The 21,785-nt window shown below is 43.0% G+C and overlaps 1 protein-coding gene across 9 annotated transcripts in view; it reads right to left on the minus strand.

Moving 5' to 3' along the window:
• FGF13 (fibroblast growth factor 13) overlaps positions 1-21,785 on the minus strand; it is a 248,636-nt gene that overhangs the window by 49,313 nt on the left and 177,538 nt on the right. For 8 of the 9 annotated variants that reach the window (XM_018070718.1, XM_018070714.2, XM_018070713.1 and 5 more), the window contains 2 exons: positions 9,782-9,892; positions 4,318-4,421 (listed from right to left, as the gene is read on the minus strand). In XM_018070718.1, coding sequence (XP_017926207.1) covers positions 4,318-4,421; positions 9,782-9,892 — 215 coding nt within the window. Of the gene's footprint in view, positions 1-4,317; positions 4,422-9,781; positions 9,893-11,916; positions 12,574-21,785 lie in introns of those variants that run through there. The other variant, XM_018070716.2, reaches the window with a different exon arrangement.

Genomic DNA, 21,785 nt, shown 5'->3' on the forward strand with positions numbered 1-21,785 from the left:
AGACAAGAAATGGCAAAATTAAGCTGCATACAGTAGCACTATTAACTCAAAAATATTGGACATCCTAGAATAGTTAAGAAAGCTAACACAAACAAAACTTCCTAACAACCATCCTACAAAAGACTGAATGCCCTGAATTTCCAATAAAAGAGTTGAAAGGCTGTAGGACAGACTGGACCCTATCACACACAGTCAGGGCAAAGGACCACTCTTAGCTAAGGGTTCTCTCCAACCTGGGAGAAGCTGTAAGCTTACTTGCCTATGACATTTTTAAATTAAATGCTTTGGGAAAACACAGGAACCCAGAACAAGACAAGATGGGAAACAAACCATCTTAACAAGCTGAGCTGCACAGCTTTTGAGACCGGCCAGAAACGTGCAATGAGCAGCACATATTGTACTGTTTCTGACAATGTATCCAGGCTAAACAAGTGCACAATTACCTTACCTGGGTTGAAATGTTCTACAGGAAAAAGATGCATTTCACTGACAATCATTAAATGATTTTTAAAACTCTAACATGATGGTTCATGGAAAATACACAGCTAGATGTTGGCAGGCTGTTTTTTAAACTTGCTGTATTTTGGGTTATGTTTCAGCCTATGCAGAATCCAAGCAGTACAATCAATTCTCTTCACCTACATACACACCTTCCCCTTAAGGAACTTCACTCAGCTGCTGCTCTGTCTCACTGTGAGCCTCCTCTGTCACATCACCATGGCTTTAATGAGAAAGCAATAGCTCTAGGACTACACGTCTGACAAACAGATCCTTAAAATATTTTCCACTCTTTTGTTCAAGATGATGAAAGAACACAAGGAATTCATAGAGAATGAAACCTGAAAACTCAAGTATAGTGTATATGGTGCTCATTTGAAAGATGTGGTCACTCATGAAAGAAAAATAAGATAAAATAAAAGCCATCCTAAAATACGAAAGGGCATGATTCCTGATGCAGTTACGTAAGACAGCAGTGCCATAACACTGTTTAAGTCATCTTGCAGCAGCATGGCACTGGTGTAAGGAGGGATGAATCAAATCCCATGTTTCCAGTTTAAATGGTTGCTCAAGTGTCAAGAGTTGCGGCTTCAAATTGCTCCGAATAAGGTCCCTGCAAATAAAATTGAGAGGGTGGGTTCAGCTTGGGAGGTGCAGTCACACAACTCCCATGGGCTTTGGTACGAAACTGGCTGTAGAAAAAAAAACATTTCAGATGTGGTATTCTTCTGTGATATGGAGACCCATGTTACAGCCAGTGTGGACAGGACCCACACACTGCTTGGAGCACAATGGGCTGCTGGAAGGACCAGGGTCGGTCGCTTCCCTTCCCTGCAGTCCAGGACTTTCAATGTGCTTCTATAACAAATGTAGATACTTATATATTTAACATAATATCTTTCTTTTGCTTAGCTGAGTTGCTGCCTTGTCCCCGAGGAGCTTTAATCATTACATTAAAAATCTTATTTTTGCTCTGACAGATGCCACAAACTATCCATAAACTCTAGCAGCCAACTACAGATATCCGTTCTCTGCAGGTTTATTATACATCACTGATCCCCCCACGGAGCAAATTCACCTCATTCTTGAGTACAGTCACTGGATCAGAAGCAAACCACACCTCAAGCTATCTCTGAGGTTGGATATCTGGATCCTCCTCTGCACAGACCCAAGTGCTGGAGTCACAACTACAAGAAAGTGATCATGACATAGATCACAATATTCTTTCTCCCTATTACATTGCACCATCAATGCTAATTTCGTTTCTCTCTGGAAATGGTGCATGCAACTATCTGTTATAGTTATTTACAATTTAAGCACATTTCTATTTCCCTTTGTTCTCCTGCTTCAGGAATTTGACAGTGTTTTGTGGGGCTTTTGCACTTGATCAATCCCATGTTGCCATCTGTCTGCTCCTGACAAATCCCATTCAGGAACACATCCCTCTGTGGGCTTGGAAACCCTCAGGATGTGTAGATGGCTGTCACTTACTTGAGCTGATCTGTTCCCCAGACTCCCTGGTGGCATTCCTTGAACAGGTGAGTGTTCAGCTGGTATAAATCAGCTGAGCTCTCCTGGGACTCATTTATACCAACCAAGAATACAGCCCAAAATATAGAGCTCATTTCCCATACATCAGACTGTCAGACTATATCCCTTGCTGAAAGGACCATTATCAGCAAAAGAAGTGCTAGAAACAATTAAAAAACAGTGCTGGAACCGGATTCTGGCAACCTTTTCGCAAAGCAGGTGAAGTAGGGGAAGATGCCCCTCACCAGGCCTTGTTGACACCCTGGGCTCATTGACAGAGACATAAGTTGGTTCTGCCCACCAAGAGTTTCTTGCAATTATTATGAAGGACAAGACAACGAAACCAGAAAGCCTCAGAGGATAAACTTTCTTTGGAAAAGTAGATTGAAATTCAACAGACACCTGTCTTTGTGAAGAGTATTTAAAATAAGAATCTGGGACATAACAACACAACAAAAGTCTGTTTAAGGCCTTGCCAAGCCCATCAAGTTCAAGAATATAAGAATAAATGTAAGAAAATATAGTTGCCTAATAAAAACCCCAAAACGACCACTGTTACTAAGGCGAAAATAGAGATATATCACCAATTAATTTTGCAATAGCATAAACTATTAAATTCACAGACACTAAAGGATTCAGGGAAGACACTATTCATGGTAACATAATCACATGAGGAACTAGCCCTAATCAATGCAAATAATAAAAATTACAACTGAAGTGAATCTCTGAGCTCTAAGATGTTTAGATGCCCATCAAGCAAAAAGTTGGACTTAATCCAAATCAGAGTTATATTCTGTCCCTTCTTCTTATGTCAAGGGATACTAGAAGTGATACTTCATTCTCTCAGTGGTCACGACTCACAATGAGAAGTTACTGCTATATTGTAGGTTAACAGGGGCAGAATCCACCCTCATCCCATCTTCTTTGCAAAAACAGATCTGGTTTTCCCAGAATGTATGCAGTGAAAGAACTGACCCGCTCAAACTAAGCACGGCAATGAAATTTTGCTTTATGCAGCAACCTCTCTATCCCACCTTGAGACACAACTTGAGGTAACGCTCCCTGAGGTGGGACTGAGCCCACAGAAGCCAGCACAGCACGACCTGGTGCTCTCTGGGGGAGTGAGCAGCCAGAAAGGACCGCGACTGCAGACACTGATGTGAATAAAAACACGGTGCAGCCAAAGGTACATTTGCAGTGCAAATGTAAATGACACTGAGCAGTCACAGCACTGTGACTACACAGGATTAGTGGACTTTGCACGTTCTGGCTGTGTGGCTACAGCCCTACAAACAGGTCTGTGGATTAACCACACTAAGCAAACAGCCAGACTAAAAAAGAAAGCAGAGTTCGATGCCATTCACTGAAATGTTACTTTGTCCCGCAGCAACGCCAGTTCTAATTTGCTTTGGCTCTGCAGATACAGGAGGAAAAATATGCAAAGCTGCCCCTTGTCCCAGCTGTCAGGATTGCAAAATAAATGAGAGATTTGAATAAGTTTACTTAATTGTTATCAGTATTAAGGGAATCATTCATAAAAGAGAATAATTTGCAGAAGATAATAAGTTACGTTTTCCTCTATTTTTCTCCTTGGGAAAAATCTATTAAGACTTTATAATTAAAACTCCTGAACATAGTTCAACTAAATGTTTTTAATTGAAAACCGGCCTATTTTTTAGAATGTCTTTTTTTCTTCTCCTTTTTTTTCCACAAAAACAGTTTGCTCTTGTAAGAAATGTCACTGAAAATTATTTACTGACGTTCTTCATCAAAACTCCTAATAAAACAGTTCTTTACTCACTCAGTAACTTGAAATCATAAAATTTCTATTTGAAAATCCTGGCCAAACAAAAAAACCTACTTTCTCTAATCCCTTTTACTAACAGTAACACAGATTATATAGGAAGATATGAAATGTGTTCAGGCATGCATGCGATACATGAGTTGTCCCTTGCCCTCCATACCCTGCTCTAATTAGCCCAATCAGTTCACAGTGACCAAGAGAGAGGATCCTTTTTGGTTTTGGTTTTGGGTGTGGTTTTTTATATATTTCACACTTCAGGATTATTAGTTTGCATCAAAGGCACCACAGTTTGATTTCATACATCCATATGTATTCCTAAGGGAAACAAAATAATAAGCTAGAACCAGACCACCACCACTGCACTGAATTTGCTGTCAAATCTCATGTCTACAGATTATAAGCAGATTCCTTGGAATAGTAAATTACATATTTACTAAGTTCTTGACACAATTTCACCGAGAACAGAATTAAAAATGTTTACTTACTGATGTATATAGGTATCCTTCACTGTTCATTGCCAGATATAATTTTGTTTGAACCCCCTGAATCGCCACCACTCGTAAACCCACAGGTATGAGGTTAAACAAAGCTAGGAGAGAAAGGAGATGGAGAGCAAAATTAATCCTTTAGAGTATGCAGATTAGATAGAAAATTAAACCATATTACCAGAACCAAATAAAAAATGTCTATTCACGCATATATTAATTTCTGTGGGTGCTACTGTCATGTTCTTCTACAGCAATTTCCACTAATAGCTCAGAAATTACATGAGGGTATCAATGTATCTCCCTCATCCTCAAGATGGTGAATTGAAAGTCCTGACAGCTAAAAGGACTTACCTGTCTCATGAGCAGAATCCAGGATCTGCTGAGTAGAACTGAACATACTTAATTTGTTTGGGGTTTTTTTGACAGTAAGTGCAAAAAGAAAACAAAAAGAAATCCAGAAGCAAACAAAAAATTTTTCAAGATGATATTTTTTTTTTTAAGATCAAATTCAGTAAACATTTTGACCAAAAGGAAGGAGGAAGATGATTAAAAACCATCATTAACATCTCAAAATGCTTCCACTCAAAACTCAGTGGGGTTTTATTTTTCCTCTCTTTAGAAGAGAATAGGTTTGAAAGAACAGAGTTAAATAAATTCAAAATGAAATTATAGCATATTCTTTAGATCAAGCCCTGAATCTGTGCTTTCAAAACTGAACTGCTTCGAATGTTCTGCTTGTGTTTATGCTTGTATACATGGTAATAGTGGTAGTATTTATAAGCAGAGAAGTGTCTCTTCAAAAAAATGAAGATTCTGGTTTGTAAAGTGGCAAATTAAAACAAAAAAAAAGCAAAAAAAGCAAAAAAAAAAAGCAAAGCTCTGCCATAGCTTGGATTCGTGGATACATTAAAATTGAACACAAGCAATAAAGTGTTGAATACAGTACTCCATGTTCACTATGTAGGATTAAAAATAAAGGGGAGTTAAGAAAAGTTATCATAACCCAAAACACCTCCTTCCAGTCTGTAGTATAAATGCAGAGATAGGATATAGTAATGCCAAACTGCCTCTCATTTGCAATGATTTATTACTTGGCTGGAAAACTCTGGTCTGCTTCAGGCTGAAGTTTGATATTTATGGTCACTGTCTGAAGCCAATTTAAAACTGAATTATGAATTTGAAATATTTTTATTCTTTTCAAAAGTATAAGCTAAGAGTTATGACCCCTTATAATCCTTTTTTCAGCCCGAAAATCCCCAAATGGCCATATTTTATTAAAAAAGAAATTTACAGTTGGCCAGCATTTAATACAGATCCTAAATTCTGGGTGTGGGATTGCCAAATGCCCTGAAGTTGGGCACTGCATTTCCTACAATGGTTAAATGTAGCAGAAAAGGTGGAAATATCCAGAACTAACAAATTAATGTAGGATTTCATAAAATCTGTGTTTTTCTTTCCCTCTCATATGGGAGAGTGTACATGCATACACACACACACACACATGCAGACCCTCCTCACATTTGTCTCAAGTACAAAACCAACATAAATTACTTTCTCTCTTCACTAAAACAAAACCCTTTAATTCTGTGCAGTATTTGGGAAAAGAATCTTAGATTTTCAGTAAGGGAAATGGATTTTTCATTCGTTCTATCAAATGCTTGAGTTTATTTGGAGGAGAAAATATTCCCTTTCTGACTCATTAAATTTTCCCTTGGAGAGCCCTCTTTTGCAGCTCAACCCCAAAAAGCAGCATCTGATCTTTGTGTAGGCTGAAGAGCACAATTTAAAGCTCGGTATCCAGGCAGAACCTGCAGGTCTCTTTTGAAAGATGATTTCCTAATGGCACATTTACAAGTAGGGCAGGTGTTTGGGTATTTTCAGCACAAGGGTCTGAGCACAGATTCCACTACGAACAGTGCTACGAACCTGTCAGTAACCAGCTGAGGACAGGGCAATGCCTGGGACAACTGAGAAGCCAGGAGCCACAGATAGGCTTTAGTAAGGGATTCCTGGCTGTGCTTTGCTGGGCAAAGTGAGCAGATATGAGTCTGAGTGACTCCTGTCAGAGGAGGGTTGGGGCACCCACTGCAGTGGGTGCTCAGCTGCTTCCCTAAGCAGCAGAACGTTTTCCTGCCATAAACGTACACGGTCTATTTTGAGGCAAGATGAGGGTTAGGCACACTCAGAAGTTGATTTAAACTTCAGTGGGATGAACAGCTGCTGTGGCACAGACTGCTGGAATTTGAGAAAGGGCTGTTGGGGGGGTGATGCTGACTGTTGAAGCAGAGAGGGTGCACACTCTGTCCTGTGCCAGCACAGCCACACATCCCACCCCAGCTGCTGCCTCCAGGGAGAGGGGACATTAGCACTGCACCAGAAAAGGGACTGTCCCCTTTAGCAGTAGCTATTATTCTCACTGTCCCTGCACAGCAGCAAGTCCAAATCTGGCTTCAGGAACAGTGAGTGTTCCAGAAGTGACCTGTCCATGTCAGCGAATGCTGATGGCACCCACAGCAGAGCCACACAGCCCCGTCTCTCCAAGTCCCCAGCACCACAGACAACAGGATGCAGGTGCTATCACATTTCTAGGGGATGATCCTCATGTGGGCAGGTATGACAGAAAGGGTGGCAAAAAAGCCACAGGAAAATAAATTACTTGCTACTGTAATCAGTTGGTGTCAGCATAAAATAATGCAAAGCTATTTGCATCCTAGTCTTTCCCTATTACATTTGTGCTGTTTAAAATAAGGATTTAATATCCACCCTAATGAAAAACTTAGTGATGCCTTAGGGAGAGATGATCTTTGCCATGGCCCTTGTGCAATACAAGCTGACATAGAAATAAAGCTGCAAAACAAGAGGCAGCAGGCCACAGCTGAATTTATGAACGTATACATTGCCGTGAAGTCTGTGCCAGTCTTGGCTTGGCCACCTGGACTTTCGTATGCTTTCTGCAGAATATTGTTTCCTATATTTCCTTATTTTGTCAGTCTTGAAATCTTTTTGTCTTGTCAAAACTGGGGAATAAATTCTGCCTTTATTTAAAACCTTGCCCTATTTAACATACCTAATGAGTAAAAACCTGTTTCTCAGCCAGGAGATCCTTTCCACACGGCATTTCCTCAAAGCACGTGGAATCCTGGCTAAAACTGAGGCCTGATGAGTGCTATGGCTCCTGAAATCCGTGTTTCATTTTCTGCCTAAATTTTGCTCCAAACTCTCATCTTTCTTTTAAGCTCCCTGCGGTTGTGGATGCAAACTTGTTTTTGTGAGCCCTGCATGCAGCAGAGGGTCTGCAGAGCTTGAAATAATTGCTCCCAAGTCAGGAGCTGACGGAGAGTTTCAGGCAACTTCCCACCCAGCTCCAGGTAATAAATGATGGAGAAGGTGGATCCTGGCCCCAGGCTGCTGTCTGGAGCACAAAAGACAGCTGGTTATGGGGGGATGCAAGTTCTTCCTGTCCTACCATACACAGGGAAGAATAATTGCTTTTGGAGGGGGCTACAAGTCCTGTGGCTTCCCTGCAGTGCACAAAAATGGACTAAATGAGAGATATCTCTGCAGACACTGGAAGTAAAGATTTTAGAGGGTCTGATCTGCTAAGTATTCATGTTAGCAAGGGCTGGGGGGAAGCACCTTATGTGGACTCTGACCCGCAGCACAATCAGTCTGTCTTACTAGTTCTATTAAAATATTGCAATTAAAATTAATTCAGGACTGCAGGACACCAAGAGCCATACACTTACCTTACATAAAAGAGGAGTATGATATTTTTTTAATGATAAAACCCTCCTCTGTTCTGTTCAGCTGCAATCAGTTCTGGAATACTTCCATTATATTTAAGTATTCAGCATTTTGGAAGGCTGGTATACAGAAACAAGGAGTTTTTATGATTTGCTTAGTAATCTATCAGGTTATGGTCAACTTAAGGACACAGTGAGAACAAAGATATCTTAGAAAAAGACATATTTGTATTTCCATAAATTTTATCTTGTTTCAAATCTCAGAATCCCTATTAGAGGGATCCCAAGCCAAGTATTTGGATGAAACAACAACAACAAAAAAATCAATATTTGCAATTTCAGATATTTGCTTTGGTAAATTACAAGTTTATAGCAATATCACACTTGGATGGAAGGAGGAAGCTTTGCCTATTTCCTCATCTTTTTTTTAAGATAATTAAAAGAATTACCCCAAAATCCTGAACGATCTGTACTGACTTTTAAAATCTTAAATATCAGGTCATTTACTTGAAAGTAAAGCACTGTTTAAGGTCCATAAGGACCATTCTTAAGGTAAATTTTGTGGCTGCACTAGGAGAACTGTGTAAGGTGGCAGTAGCCATCACCATTGCACTGATGTGGTCTCTGCAGGTGATGATGGGACCTGGAGCCAGACCTCAGGTGTCCCCACAGGTCCTCACTGTCCCTTATGGCCAGCACCTCCAGGGGCTCCAGAGGGGATCTCCTCCCACAGGGAAACCAGCCCCCTCCTCTCAGTGAGAGGATTGAAGGGGGTGTGAGAAAACAATGGGAGCAAGTGATGGGGCAAATAAGATACAATATCTTCTATTGCATCAAGTGCTCGCTCTGACACATTCGAGTGCCCTGTAAAATGAAATGATGTTTCACCTGCAAATGCTTTTCATATGAAATTATGCCACTGAAATCAGTGCTTTTTATTAATTAACAAGGAAGGTCTGTGTGTGGATTTTTGGTTTGTCATCTGAGTGGCCTGAAATATCTTCTTAAAACTCCTTGCATTCTTTACAAAAATGTAGTTTAAGCTAAACAGTACAACTATGTGAAACCCTTAAATATTTTATTTACACACACCAAATCTATTCTCTAGTCATCTTGTCCTTGTTTTCTATTAATTCTCAAAGTTCTAAAAAATTCCCAACAACCAACAACCAAAAATGCCCAAGGCTTCTTCACAGAAAAGCTGAGGGAAATCTGGTGGAAAGTTGATGGTATAATTAAGTTTAGAAGAAGTAAAAAATAATAATAATAGAGAAATGTGAACTTTCAAAAGATGATGAACTCCCATTGTGTGAAATAACATGGCTCTGTTTGAATGAGCCCCTGTTTAGGAGTGGAGATAGCGTTATTCTATTTCAGGCACTCTGAGTAGGCGAGCAAATTTTCCCCGTTGGAAAAAAAAAAATCTAATAAAATCCAAAGGACAGCCATGAAGTTCTCCAGATTACCATGGAGATAACATTTGCTTTGTTTGTCACATGTGTCATCATTACCTCCTCTAGTTCATTATTTCTATAAGTGATTTTTATCTGTATTTCTCTCAGACCCAGTAAGTCTGAAGGACTTCTGCGCTGCGAGCACGGCGTTAGTGCCACTTTCACTCACTCAGCCATCCCAGGACAACAGTTTTGATCGGACCTACACGGGAGAAATGAGACACCACAATTCACAAACACACCATTTATTCTTGTGTCACTTACTATAACTACTGTCTTCCTCTTTTGTTCCATCAATTGTTCCATCTGCTTGCAACTGCAAGTGGTATCCTTGCCTGCTGTATAGCTTTGTTACTATACCTTTAAGCTGAGGCTCTGCAAAAGAACAATAGTGAGATTAATGTGGGAAATCCTGATGTGCTGTTCCAAACAAACAGGATGTTAAAAACGAATCTTCAGGTTTCTTCTCAAGGCTGAGATAAGAAAAAGACCCAAAACAAAGGCAGAGAAAACGGCTTTGCAACACTTTTCATTCAGGCTGAGATCAAATTTATGTCTATGAAATCAATTGCCAAAACGATTAAATACCACTTTCAACTGCAATGTAAATAGCACAGTAAAATCTACTTCCAGTGAATACAGATTCCAACAGTGTCCTGCTTGGCCTCAGGAGCTCAGCCCTATCTCATTTAAGATTAGAAACGAGCTGGCAAAGAATGTATTCTGTCTTTTAAAAAAGGTGTGAGTTCTTAAATGGAGAGGAAAAAGAAGACTTTATGATAGCACTAATATAAACCATAGAGACGGTTGAGAGCCTAAATATATAGCAGCAAACGTTTAGCACAGGAACTGCTGCAGCTCTAATAAACAAACCCCATCCCTTGCTGCTCCAAAGAGTATAGAGCCTCCAAAGCGATAAACTACTCAATGAACATATGGAAAATGGAGGGGGAAATCCTGAAATGCAGCAATGTGTGGAGCTGCAAAATAAATATTACCATAAGGGCTGAGGTAATTACCTCCTCAGCTAGAAGAAGAAAGATCAAAACAACACAGAGTTTGGATAGATTTCTTTTTTTCATAACCATCCTCAGATTCACAGTCAGAGAGTGAGATATCTCACAGGGTTTCATATCATTCCAGACCAAAAAGTATACAGCAGCAGGGCATACAGTATGCTGTCAAGTGTGTCATTTAAGATATCTAGGTAATGCATCAGGAGTAATTACAAAGAAAGGTCTACGTCCACTGAATCCCAATGACATCTGCATTGTAGTCGTTTCACACAATTACGTTTGTCAGGAGCTGATGCATCCCTGCAACTCGCTCCACAACATCTTACTTTATTCAGAGATAAACACACTGTGAAGATATGTTGTGTCATTTCCACCAGTCTGGAAAGTGTGTCTGGATAAGACTCCTTATGTTTGTGCTCAAAGACATTAGGGACTCTGCTACTCTACTTCATTTTAGTAGGGGTTGAAGGCAAAAGCTTACAACAGTTTGCATAAGCATATTAGTTCTTGTTAGCAACCTTTAATGAGTGTACTGATGGATGCACAACTCATATCTACCAACTTTTCTGAAAACAAATTATTCCAACCCTCACTTTGGCTTTTTAGTCACAATCCATCCCAAAGCTGTTTGCAAACCATGAGCAACGCAGCTCTTCCGTGGCTGCTGAACAAGGTGGACAGGTGGAGCAGTTAATGGCATTGATGCTCCAGCACAGCAAAGCAACAGCAACATTACCAGAGGGTTTTGCTCCTCCCACATACAAAACAACCCACTCAGATCAGAGACTGTGTCTTTGTGCCTGATCTTTTGCACCTGTGACACAGAGAACATTGTGTCCGCAGGGCAGCTGCAGGTATGGGATTCCTAGAAAGGAACAGGGTGCTGAAGCAGAACTCTGGAAGGTGCCAGTGAAAGCAAAAAGCTTCATCTGCAATCAGGAGATAAAGCACAGCACGGGCATTCTGAGGAGGACAACAAAAACTGATCCCTAAGACCACTAAGTTATTTAAGGTACAACTGGAGGAGATGCATGTGTGGGAACTTCCCCGCTGGCATCTCCCCCACAGATAAACGACATGTGTATGCATATGTGTATGTGTAACAGAGACAGACTCCCAAATTACCAACACATGGGTGCACACAGGTGTGCAAGTGAGACAGACAGCAACAGTGTGTGTTACCCATATAAACCAGATGAACATGACTGAGGAAGGGACTGGCATGGTGTACTATCAGACGATACAAGCCACAACTGGCAACACCTGTACATTGATTTTACCAGCTCTGAGACACCTGTCCCCCCTTTCCCCGCACCTGACACACATCCCAGTTTCCATTAAATTAAACAAACCAACCCCCCCAAAGATATACCCCTTGCCAACCTGGTCGCCTTCTTCGCCTTTTCTTGGAGCCAAAGAGTTTGACCCTGGAAAACACATTCAACTTGTTCTTGTCGCAGCTTCCCTTGCTCTTGCTGGGGCTGTTGACACACTTACAGGCATTGGACTTCTCCCGCTCCCTGGCTTGTCTCTTCTGGCGGATCAGGGAGCTGGCGATGGCTGCAGCCATGGCCGCCACCGCCCCGGCACCACCGGCGGGTCAGGCACGCGGGGTTGCTGGCTGGCCACAGGTGCCACAGCCAGCATGCTGCTCGGCCCGTCCCCAAGGCTGGGGACGCTGCCGGGCACCTTGGCCAACACCACCCACCGCCAGTCGGCTCGGGAGCCCAGGAGGTACCGGCGGGATGCTCGCACCAGAGCCCCAGGTCGGGGTGCAACAGTTTAGCTCAAGCCTTTTTGTCCGCTGAGATCTTCCCCTTTTCTTGACTTTCTGATGTTTTTTTATTCCTCCCAACTTCTAGCAGGGGAAAGTTTGCAGGCAGAGGTGAGCGCTTCTACGGAGATCACGCAGATCACTTGTAAGACATCCCTCCGAGCTTCTCCAGACGCACTATTTGCACGCAGACATGGCACATCCACTTGGTGCAAGATCATTGCATCTCTCCTAGCCCCAATTTCTCCAGTTAACTTTTCTCCCCACCCGTCCCCTCCCCATTCAAATCCCAGCAAACACCTGTTAGACTCCAGCAGGGGCTGTCCAGTTGCAGGGGGGTTTCTGGATCCTTTTTCCTCTTCTCCCTTAAGAAGAGATCCGGAGCAAGTGGTGGTGGAGACACGGGGGTGAGGTGCGGATGCCCGGCCCCTTGGCCGCCGGCTGCTGAACGCCTCGGGAAGCCTCTTCGCCTTCGCTCCTCACAGGTGCCGCCGCCAGCGCAGATTCCCCTCCACGGGCACGTTCGGCTTTCGCATCGCAACACTTCCCACCAGACGGTAAACAGGCAGCGCTCCTCTGACGCCTGGGCGCCGGCAGCTCAGCGCCGGGACTGCAGCAGCAGGAACAGCAGCAGGAGCAGCAGCAGCAGAATCCCTCCGGCAGCGATGCGGGCACCGCGCACACCCCACGAGCCGTGCGCTGGGTACAGAAATGAGGCGACGCAGCAAGCCCCTTATCACCACCCTCCCCTCCTCCTCCTCCTCCTCTCCCTCCTCCTCCTCCTCTCCCAGGCGAGGCAGCGAGCGGGAGCCCTGCCCGGCGGCGCTGCGTGCGGAGCTGCGGAGGGGCCGGGGAGGAGGGGGCTCGGGCCGGGCAGCAGGGGCGCCCCAGCCGCCCCCCGGCCGGACCCGCGGGCCGTGGGTACCTGCTTTGGACGGGGCCGCCTCCTGGGGAGGCGCAGACACCCAAACAGACGTGACTGCGATGAGCAAATAGGTGGCTCCTGGGCTCCGGCAGAGGAGGGAGGATACCTGGCTCAGAGCAGGATGGGGTTCGGGGGGACCAGGCAGGTGGCCTCCATCCAAAGCTCTCCCCTGCCTTTGCCTTATCCTTACAGGATGGACCTTCTGATCCACTGATTTATTGGAGGCTTTTTGCCTCTCTTACCACTCCTTTCCCTCACCTGCTCTCAGCTCCAGTTTTGGAGCAGACTAGAAAATCTTCAGAGAGAGCAATTTCCTTGTCATTGCCACATTCTCCTTCTTCCCTTTGTCCCCCACGGTGCCTCTGTGTTCCCCGAGGCCAGGCTCTCATGTCAGATGGTTTTATTCACCTCCAGATAAGTGTAAGCCAGATATGGTGGTACCAGGGCAGGGAAAAGCAGCAGTGCCAAGATGCCTGGTCAGAGCCTGGCACTGCACTGTGGTTAATGCTCTGCACAGTGCACACTGAACCCTGCCCACATCCATGCCCCAGGACAGAGGAATCAGAGGTCCTAGAGGTCCCTTTGCAACCCATCTCCTGCTCTTCAGCTTTCATGCTTTCAACAGCTGGAGCTAAATCAAAGCCAATTCAGGCTGGAAACAAAACAGAAATCTGCAGCCCTGAAGGCAAACAACTATTGAAAGAATTTATCCCGAGGCTGAGGGGGTTTGCAGCCACTTGCAGGCACTGAGACAGGATGGCATGTCCCTGTGGACTGGTTCCTTGCAGAGCTGAGCTCAGTGGGGACTGCAGTGGCAACAGGCTTTGGTTATCCAAGCCTGAGACCTACATCCTGTTTGCCCTGGGCCAGTTCTCCTGGGGTTACCGAGACAACATCGATGCAGATGGGTTGGTGTGACAGCACCAGGTTCCTGATGTGCTTTCAAACTCAGCCAGGCTTCTTAGGATACCTGCCCCTTCTTCCTCCTCCATGTTCCATTGGCAAAGGCAGGTCCTCTCTTCCCTCTCTGGGGTCACACACTCTGATCCCAGGCAAGTGCAGCAGAAACCATGCTGCCCAACATCTTCACTTCAGAGAGGACAGTTCAAAAGTACCTCTTCCTGTACCTCTGCAAACATTACAGTCCTTCTTTCCACTAGAAACAGCTCACAACAGGTCCAAATCTCTTTCCTCCAACTGGGAATTCCTGCCCCAATAAAACACGTTGTATGTCCTGGTCCTAATAACAGAAATGCCCACACTGTACAAGTTTTAAAACAATGTCTGACTGCAAGTACAATGTTTGCCATCACAGCCTGAGACCTCGACAGCTGACATGGTCTATTGAATTGGGCAGCCCCATACACCTACCCACAATACCTCTTTTCTGCAGGAAGTGTGTGTGAGTACATGTACACCGACGTGTTCATGTATATATACACACCTTTGTTTATGAGGCAGTTCATGGCATGCACATATACATATTAAATACTCCTAATTTCTTACTTGAGTTTAACAGTAGGGTAAAAATAGCTGTAATTCACAAGTTCCACCACTATCCTCATCTGCCAGTCCACATAAGACATGTGAAATCCAATTCAGGAGACAGCCAGTTGGATATTATTAGCAATAACTCATCCTACTCAATTCACCGGTAACGTACTATGAATTTTGCCATCTTTCCACTTCCAATACAGTCATGAGTGAGACTTGTTTTCCCTGAGACTCACCAATTACTTCATAAATATTCCCAGTTTGGAAAGCAGCGTTTGATCTTCAGATCAAAGTGAAGCTGCCTTATTGTGATCTGTCCTATAGGTCACATTTCATTTTCACAATGACTAACCAGAACTCAGAATTAGGCTAACCTTGAAAATCCTGGGGAAAAGCAGTATATAAAAGCACTATTTAGGATATCTTTCTGCCAGCATTCCCGCCTGTATGCTTAACATCCATAATGAAAATTCATTTGCACAAATGTTCCTTGACAGATAACTAAAGAGAGGAATAAAAATAGCATATATGCATAATCAGATTTAAGTTTCAAAAAACAGTCCTCCAGTTTTTTTGCATGATCAACCTCTCCAACTATCGGTACTCCTACAAACATGTCTTCATTTACTATAAATGGCACATGAAAATGAAGATCTTGTTGGGAAAACGTTTTTGGTACAGGACAAGTCTTTGGACTACTTCAGTGTTCCAGACATAAAGATCTCAAGGAACAGCTTTATTTTCTTTGAAAAGCAAGAGCTGTTCACTTCCCACCGTGCTAAAAAGGTAAAATAAAATAACATTCCAAGTGACTTTTTGAACATAGAAGACAACCCTACTCCTTGAACATACATTCTCTTCCTTTGTTTATGACAATTGTAATGGGGTACATTTAAAGCTAAAGGGTAAATTGCCAGTCCCATTTCAATCAAAAATTAAACACCTCTTAAGAAGTCAGTATGGGGTAGACTTGTACAGTTACTGTCAGAGACAGCGCTGTGATCTCCCTGGAGCTGGGATCTGACCCAGAAGCAATTCCACTGTTTTGAAGTAGACCAAGATCTCATCCACTTTTGATTTACAATTTTTCCTCCCAGAAATCTGTTGCCTTTGCTTATGATTATTTCCATGATTCTGATCATTGAAACATACTTGAACCTTTAGGAGTTGCCTGGATTGGGCAAAAGTAAAGCCTGCAATTTGGTACCCAAACCAGGACTGGCCCTTTGACTAATACATGGTTTTCAACCAACACAAAGTGTGCTTCCCAACTCCTGCATAGAAAGGCATCAAACCCCTGCCATTGGCCCAAACTGCAAGCAGTGGTGGCTCTTTCACCAAATTAGAGGAAAGTGCAAACGTTGTGGGCTTTGCTCCATCCTCCTTGAACCATTTTGTGCTGTGGCAGCAGACCACTGCTGTTGCCATGAGTTTGAATCTATCCTGGGTGCAAAATATTTATGTCAGGTCTTATCTACACAGCTGCACAAAACAAACGCTGCACAAAAATCGAGACCAGATGAAAAATCCCAAGCCAGCTCCAGAGCTCAGTGTCGTGAAACAAGCTGCAAGTATTGACAAACCCCAGAGGCTGTGCAGCATGTCCATAGCCCACTGCAGCCTGCGAGCAGAGAGACTCTTTTCCCCCACTAGCGATGCTATTTCAGCACATGAATGTCAGCAGATGTGATCAGGCTGGAGAAGGGAACGGGTGGAGGAGAGACAGCACTTGCCATCTGCCTGTTCAAGTGCACTGGTGATGGGCATGAGCCCAACATGTGACTCAGTGAGGGACCCAAGCTCCTCCGTGCCCTGTTAGAAGCATTAATGATTCTCAGGACACGTTGCCATAAAATAGGGACTTACTTCCAGCACCTTGGGTCAAAATATCCTATCCTCAGACTAAACAGCATGTTCAATTGTTTCCTCTTCCCCTATAAACAAGTAGGAAAAGATTTATAGTAGCTCCTATTTAAACACACAGTTGCTGGGCAAAACAAATGCTGTATGAAAATCAAGGCCAGAAGAAAAAAAATCACAAGCAAGCTCCAAACCTCACTCAGTCCAGCATAAGCTTCAAACCACTCCTCTACAGTTACAAATTTGAAGCTGCTTTGGTGTGACAAAATAAATTCAGCCTGGCATGGGGTGTCAGGAGTCCCTCCCGAGGCTCCTTTGTTCTTGCTGGGGTAGCACACTGCTGCTGTTACAGAACAAGCAGAAAAAAATGAATCTTAAGGACTCAAACCTATGGACTATTTTCACTGCCTACACTCTCCAAAAGTAGAGAATTATTTTCTGAAAAGCGCCACCAGAACCTCTTCTCTCTCTTTTCAGGATGAGATAAACAAGACTTCCTCCAGTCAGGGATGACACAGCAGCACTGAGGCCCCCAGTGATTTTTTGCTCTTCTAAGTAAACAAAATTACTATTCACCAGGAAGCAGAGCTGTTCAGACCCAAGTCCCGCATCACTTAACTCCTCCGTGAAATATCCCATGGAAATGACTCAGCCTTTCCTCTGCAGCCAGCTCCAGGCTGGACACACGCGCTGCAGAACGCTGAGTGCCTGGGTGCTCTTTGCCTGAGGGATGAGCATGGGCTGCTGGCCAGTTCACTACCCCCGAGAGCCCAGTTTTCCCCTAGATGTGGGTCAAATAAGAGTCAGCTAGAGGTTTATTTCTGAGTGCAAGGTGGAAAAAGGTATTAGTGGAAGAGCTGAGCCTTCAAGCAGCTCCAAAACAAGAGCTCAAATTCGAGGATATTTTAGTAACAGACCAACTGGCCTACCTTAAAATTAACCTTAATAGTAAAGAATGGCTACAATGACCAGCTGCAAAGTGAAGTATTTTTATGTTGAGAGCATAAGGGTACTTGTAAATAGCAACATGGATGTTCCTATGTGTGTCTGTGCCATGGAACTTTGCAGAAATGCACTGAACAGCCCTGCTCAGAAACATGAAAAAAAATCAAAATAATTTGCTGTGACACCAGTGCAGACATGCCACCTGGACTCATTTTGCTTAAAAGCTCACTTCTTCTTCAAGGGATTAATTGGTTGATTGATTTCTGTCTTTTCAGGATACAGAATCATGAATCCCAACACCAGAAGACACACCAGTACAACTTCTGCACAGGACTGGATGTGCCAAAACTGGCCCCCATCCAGCAAAGCAGAGAAACACATCCCTGCCTTCAACATGAGTCATCTCACTGGGACTACTAAGATATTTAAAAAATAATTATGCAGCTGATGCATTACAAAAGGTTCTCACATTCTAATCCCATTCTCTTATCTACACAAGTTTGCTAGGACAAGGTCCTCTGACTCTGACAAGAATTTGGGTCTTTTCCTCATGATTTACATGACCTGATAAATGCTCAGGATGGTCATGACACCACATATCAAGAACAACAGTTTCCTCCCAGATTCTCAGAGAAAACACTAATAGAAAAATCCTGTTTCTTCCCCTTTCTGCCAGTGAATTCCAATTCCTTTACAGCACTGTCTCAGTCAGAACTTGATTTGATCTGACCTGGTAGTGCAGCCATTTTTGGAGAAGGAGGGCATCGTTTGAAGGTAGAAAAATGGAACTATTTTTGCCTAGGTTAATCCATATTCAGCCATCCCAAAATGTCAACCACAAAAGATCGTCTATCTGGTGCATAAAAGATCAGTGCCAATCAGCTGGGAAAGGTCACAGAACAAACAGAAGAGATCAGGTCCCACAGCTCTGTGGGCTCCCAAATTGGGAACATGTTATTCTGGTGTCTTGGGGGGCCCAGTCTGAGGCAGGAACTTGCAGCAGTGACCAACAGACTTCTCTGCCCACCACAAAGCCGTAGCAAACTATACTCCCACATCAGTATGCACAGAAGTATCTGTTCATTCACCTCTCAGCATGATGACTCTTGGAAACATCAATGCAAATGACAGCTTATCATCCCTGAAATATTTACATCTCAGCATGGGACACACAAGAAGTGTGGGCTATATGCCACTGTCAAACTTAACATAAGGCCACTTTACACATGACAAAACACTGTAAATAGCCTTTCACAGAGCCAAGGCAAGTTGCCTAGAAATTGCCACATTACTCAAATAAGATCTTTTCCCACCTTTTTATGGATCTGATGGTTCAACCTTTGTCAACAGCTTGATGAAAACAGACTCACTGGGTCTCCAGTAAGTTGGAGCCTCTGAGAGTTCTCTCTCCCTCCCACTGCATCCAAGCATTTTGACCAGCTTCTCACAGTCATGGTCCCTGCTTTGCTCAGAAGCCAACTTCTGTCCCACTGCTTGACTTGACATAACTACAGAGCCCATTCCCCTGTGATCATGTGATGGATGCCAAGCTTGCTGTTTTCTGTTGCTGTGTTAATGATGTAAAACTCATCTGTTCTCTAATAATGAAACCAAATTACCTGGGCTGGGGTCAGAGGAGCCTGGCAATGGTTTTCTGTTACTTTTACCTGACTGCCAAGATCGTGACACCACATTTACACAGACAAATGAGAATGGGAGCAGAGCTGGTCAGAAATGAAAGGGACTTGGAGGAAAAAGTGCCATGTCCTGGATGGAAGCAGAGCTCTAACTGGAGTTAGATCCTGTACTGGGTCACTGATGCTTCTGTAAATGTGGAAGTGGAGCCTTGCTCACTTGCTGCCATGGAACTGGTACCAGTTTATCAGAACAAAATGCTGGTCTCAGTTTCTGTAACCAGAAGGAAGGAATATTCTTGAGGATTAGGAAAAGAGCCATGAGCCTGAACTTCAATTCTGTCTCAGTTCACCAAGTAATACACATGGTATGAACATATACATGACAAGACCTAAGATCAGTGATGCAAAAATTAGGTTTATCTAAGTTCATCTGACCAAATATCTGGACTGTACAACAAATAAAGAGCAGAGAAAGGCACCTCCTGGTGGCAATTCATTCCCATACAAAAACCCCACCACTATTTTCACAGCTACATGTAGGAAAACACTACCTCTGCTTTACTGAACTACTGCTGAAGGGTGATTCAGACTGTAATCTACGTGATGAATTTTTATGACACATAACATTTACCACCATCAAAACTAAATAATTACTTAATAAAGGTCCATGTAGCTCAGTGTCTTGCTTCTGGCAGCGCTCAGTAATACATGTGAACATAAAACCAGCCCGAGTAGTCGCACAGTCGCACTTCCCACACGCACACACCTTCCAGCAACTGGCCTCATGACAACTCCAGGCCTAGCAGGAGCTGCTGCTGGCAAGAGCAGAGTAAAGGTGATGCCTAGAAATCACAAGGGGATTTAGAGATGAAAAATACAATGTATCATAAACAAACTGAAGGGAATTCATTACCAGAGGTTAGATGCACTGTTTTTGCAAGCAACAGCAAAAAAAAAAAATATTGGCTAGCAAACAGGAATGAGAACCACAAGCCAGCATTTGTTGTATGTGATTTAAATAGGTCTGAAGACTAGAAAAAATGTGTATGCAAATTCCACACAAGCAAATTAGAAGAAATTCAGAGAACTCAATTCAGAGAAGGAAGCTAATAGCAGAACATCTGCTGCCGCTCCCAATATTCACATTAGATGGCTGGGTACATTTCTGGGAACTCAGACCTCAACAGAAAGCACAGAAAAGTTCTGTTGCTATGCAGAAAAACACTGCTTAGAAATTAGAGAAATAGATATGAAGCTGCCCAAGTTCAGCATGGCTACTCCTCACTTAAGTCCAGCTGAACTGTGATAGGGACACATTTGTTCATACAGAGACTCCATAACTGTCCACCTTGTAGCAACATTTCTTCCTAAAACCACCACAAAATGAGTACATTAAGCTGCACAAGTATATACAAAGATAATACTGTGATTTTAATTAAATTACCAGTCCATATCTATGGCCTTTGCAACTCCTCAGTCACACAGCTAAATCATGCTGAGCTAAATTCACAGGAGACAGACACCCTATTGAGTAGATGATGATATATCATCAGGATTTCTGTTCTCTCCCTTCAACCCTCATCCCCCTGTTTATCATTCTAATTTTTCACCTCGTCCTCCCAAGATCTTCTTTCCTTGTTTCATTAAAAATTACAACATGCTTCTAATGAGCAGTAGCCACAAAACCCATCAGTATCTTGATGTCCTTATCCTTCAGCTGAGGTCAACTTTATCTTGTTTACAAACAAATAAAGCTAGTTTAGCTTGATCTACAACACAGCATGTCAAGGCTTAGGAACTTTTGCTGGGAAAGAAAGAACAAGGAGCAGAATTAGATTCTAAGGCACAGAAATAAGCCTGCTGAATTGTAAGAATTTATCCGGGCTGATCTTTCAATGTTATCATTTGAGCCATTCTACTCAGCCATTCCATGTAAACATAATGAAGGAAGACCCCCCTGCATTTTCTGCTTCCTATGTGGGGCAGTTATGAGAGAATAAAGTGTCTTAATTGCAAAAGGGGTACCTGCGTATACAGCTGCTGAGGTGATGTAGCCATATGGAATTAATTAAATTCCACAGCACTCTGCAAGGCCTGCAGGGATGCCCAGGCAGTTCCCCTCATATGATGGGAGCAAGATATGGCTCCCAGAAGTTGCTGGCATCTGTGTTTCCTCTGGACTGGAACTGGACATCTCAAACCTCTGCAAATATGGGTTCTACATTCATACAGGCACAAATACAGACCTTTTTTTTCTGCCTTTCTTCTTCATGACTCACAAATATGAGCAAATCCAGAATGTTTCAACAGCGGACAAAAAACAGGGAATCAGAGTAGAACTGTTAATCCTGGAAGAAACTTTCACCTCCCACAGTACTTTCTTTTTTTTCCCAGCTCTGTAATATATGAAACATCTTACTCAGTAACTATATTTTTAAACCATTATTGCCATAAATTTTAGCCCACTTAAAAAGTTCTGATAGAAAGTCTTTTCAGGAAGCTTTCAGCAAAATATAGAATCTCCTCTACAGGAAGCATGCAGTAAAACATGAATTTGTAAACAGTTACAAACCAAACAAATGGGACAGATTTCCAGTACTGAAAGTACTGGAAACGA

Source organism: Manacus vitellinus, unplaced genomic scaffold, assembly GCF_001715985.3.
Source record: "Manacus vitellinus isolate BGI_N305 unplaced genomic scaffold, ASM171598v3 scaffold_19_pilon, whole genome shotgun sequence".
NCBI classification, from domain to species: domain Eukaryota; kingdom Metazoa; phylum Chordata; class Aves; order Passeriformes; family Pipridae; genus Manacus; species Manacus vitellinus.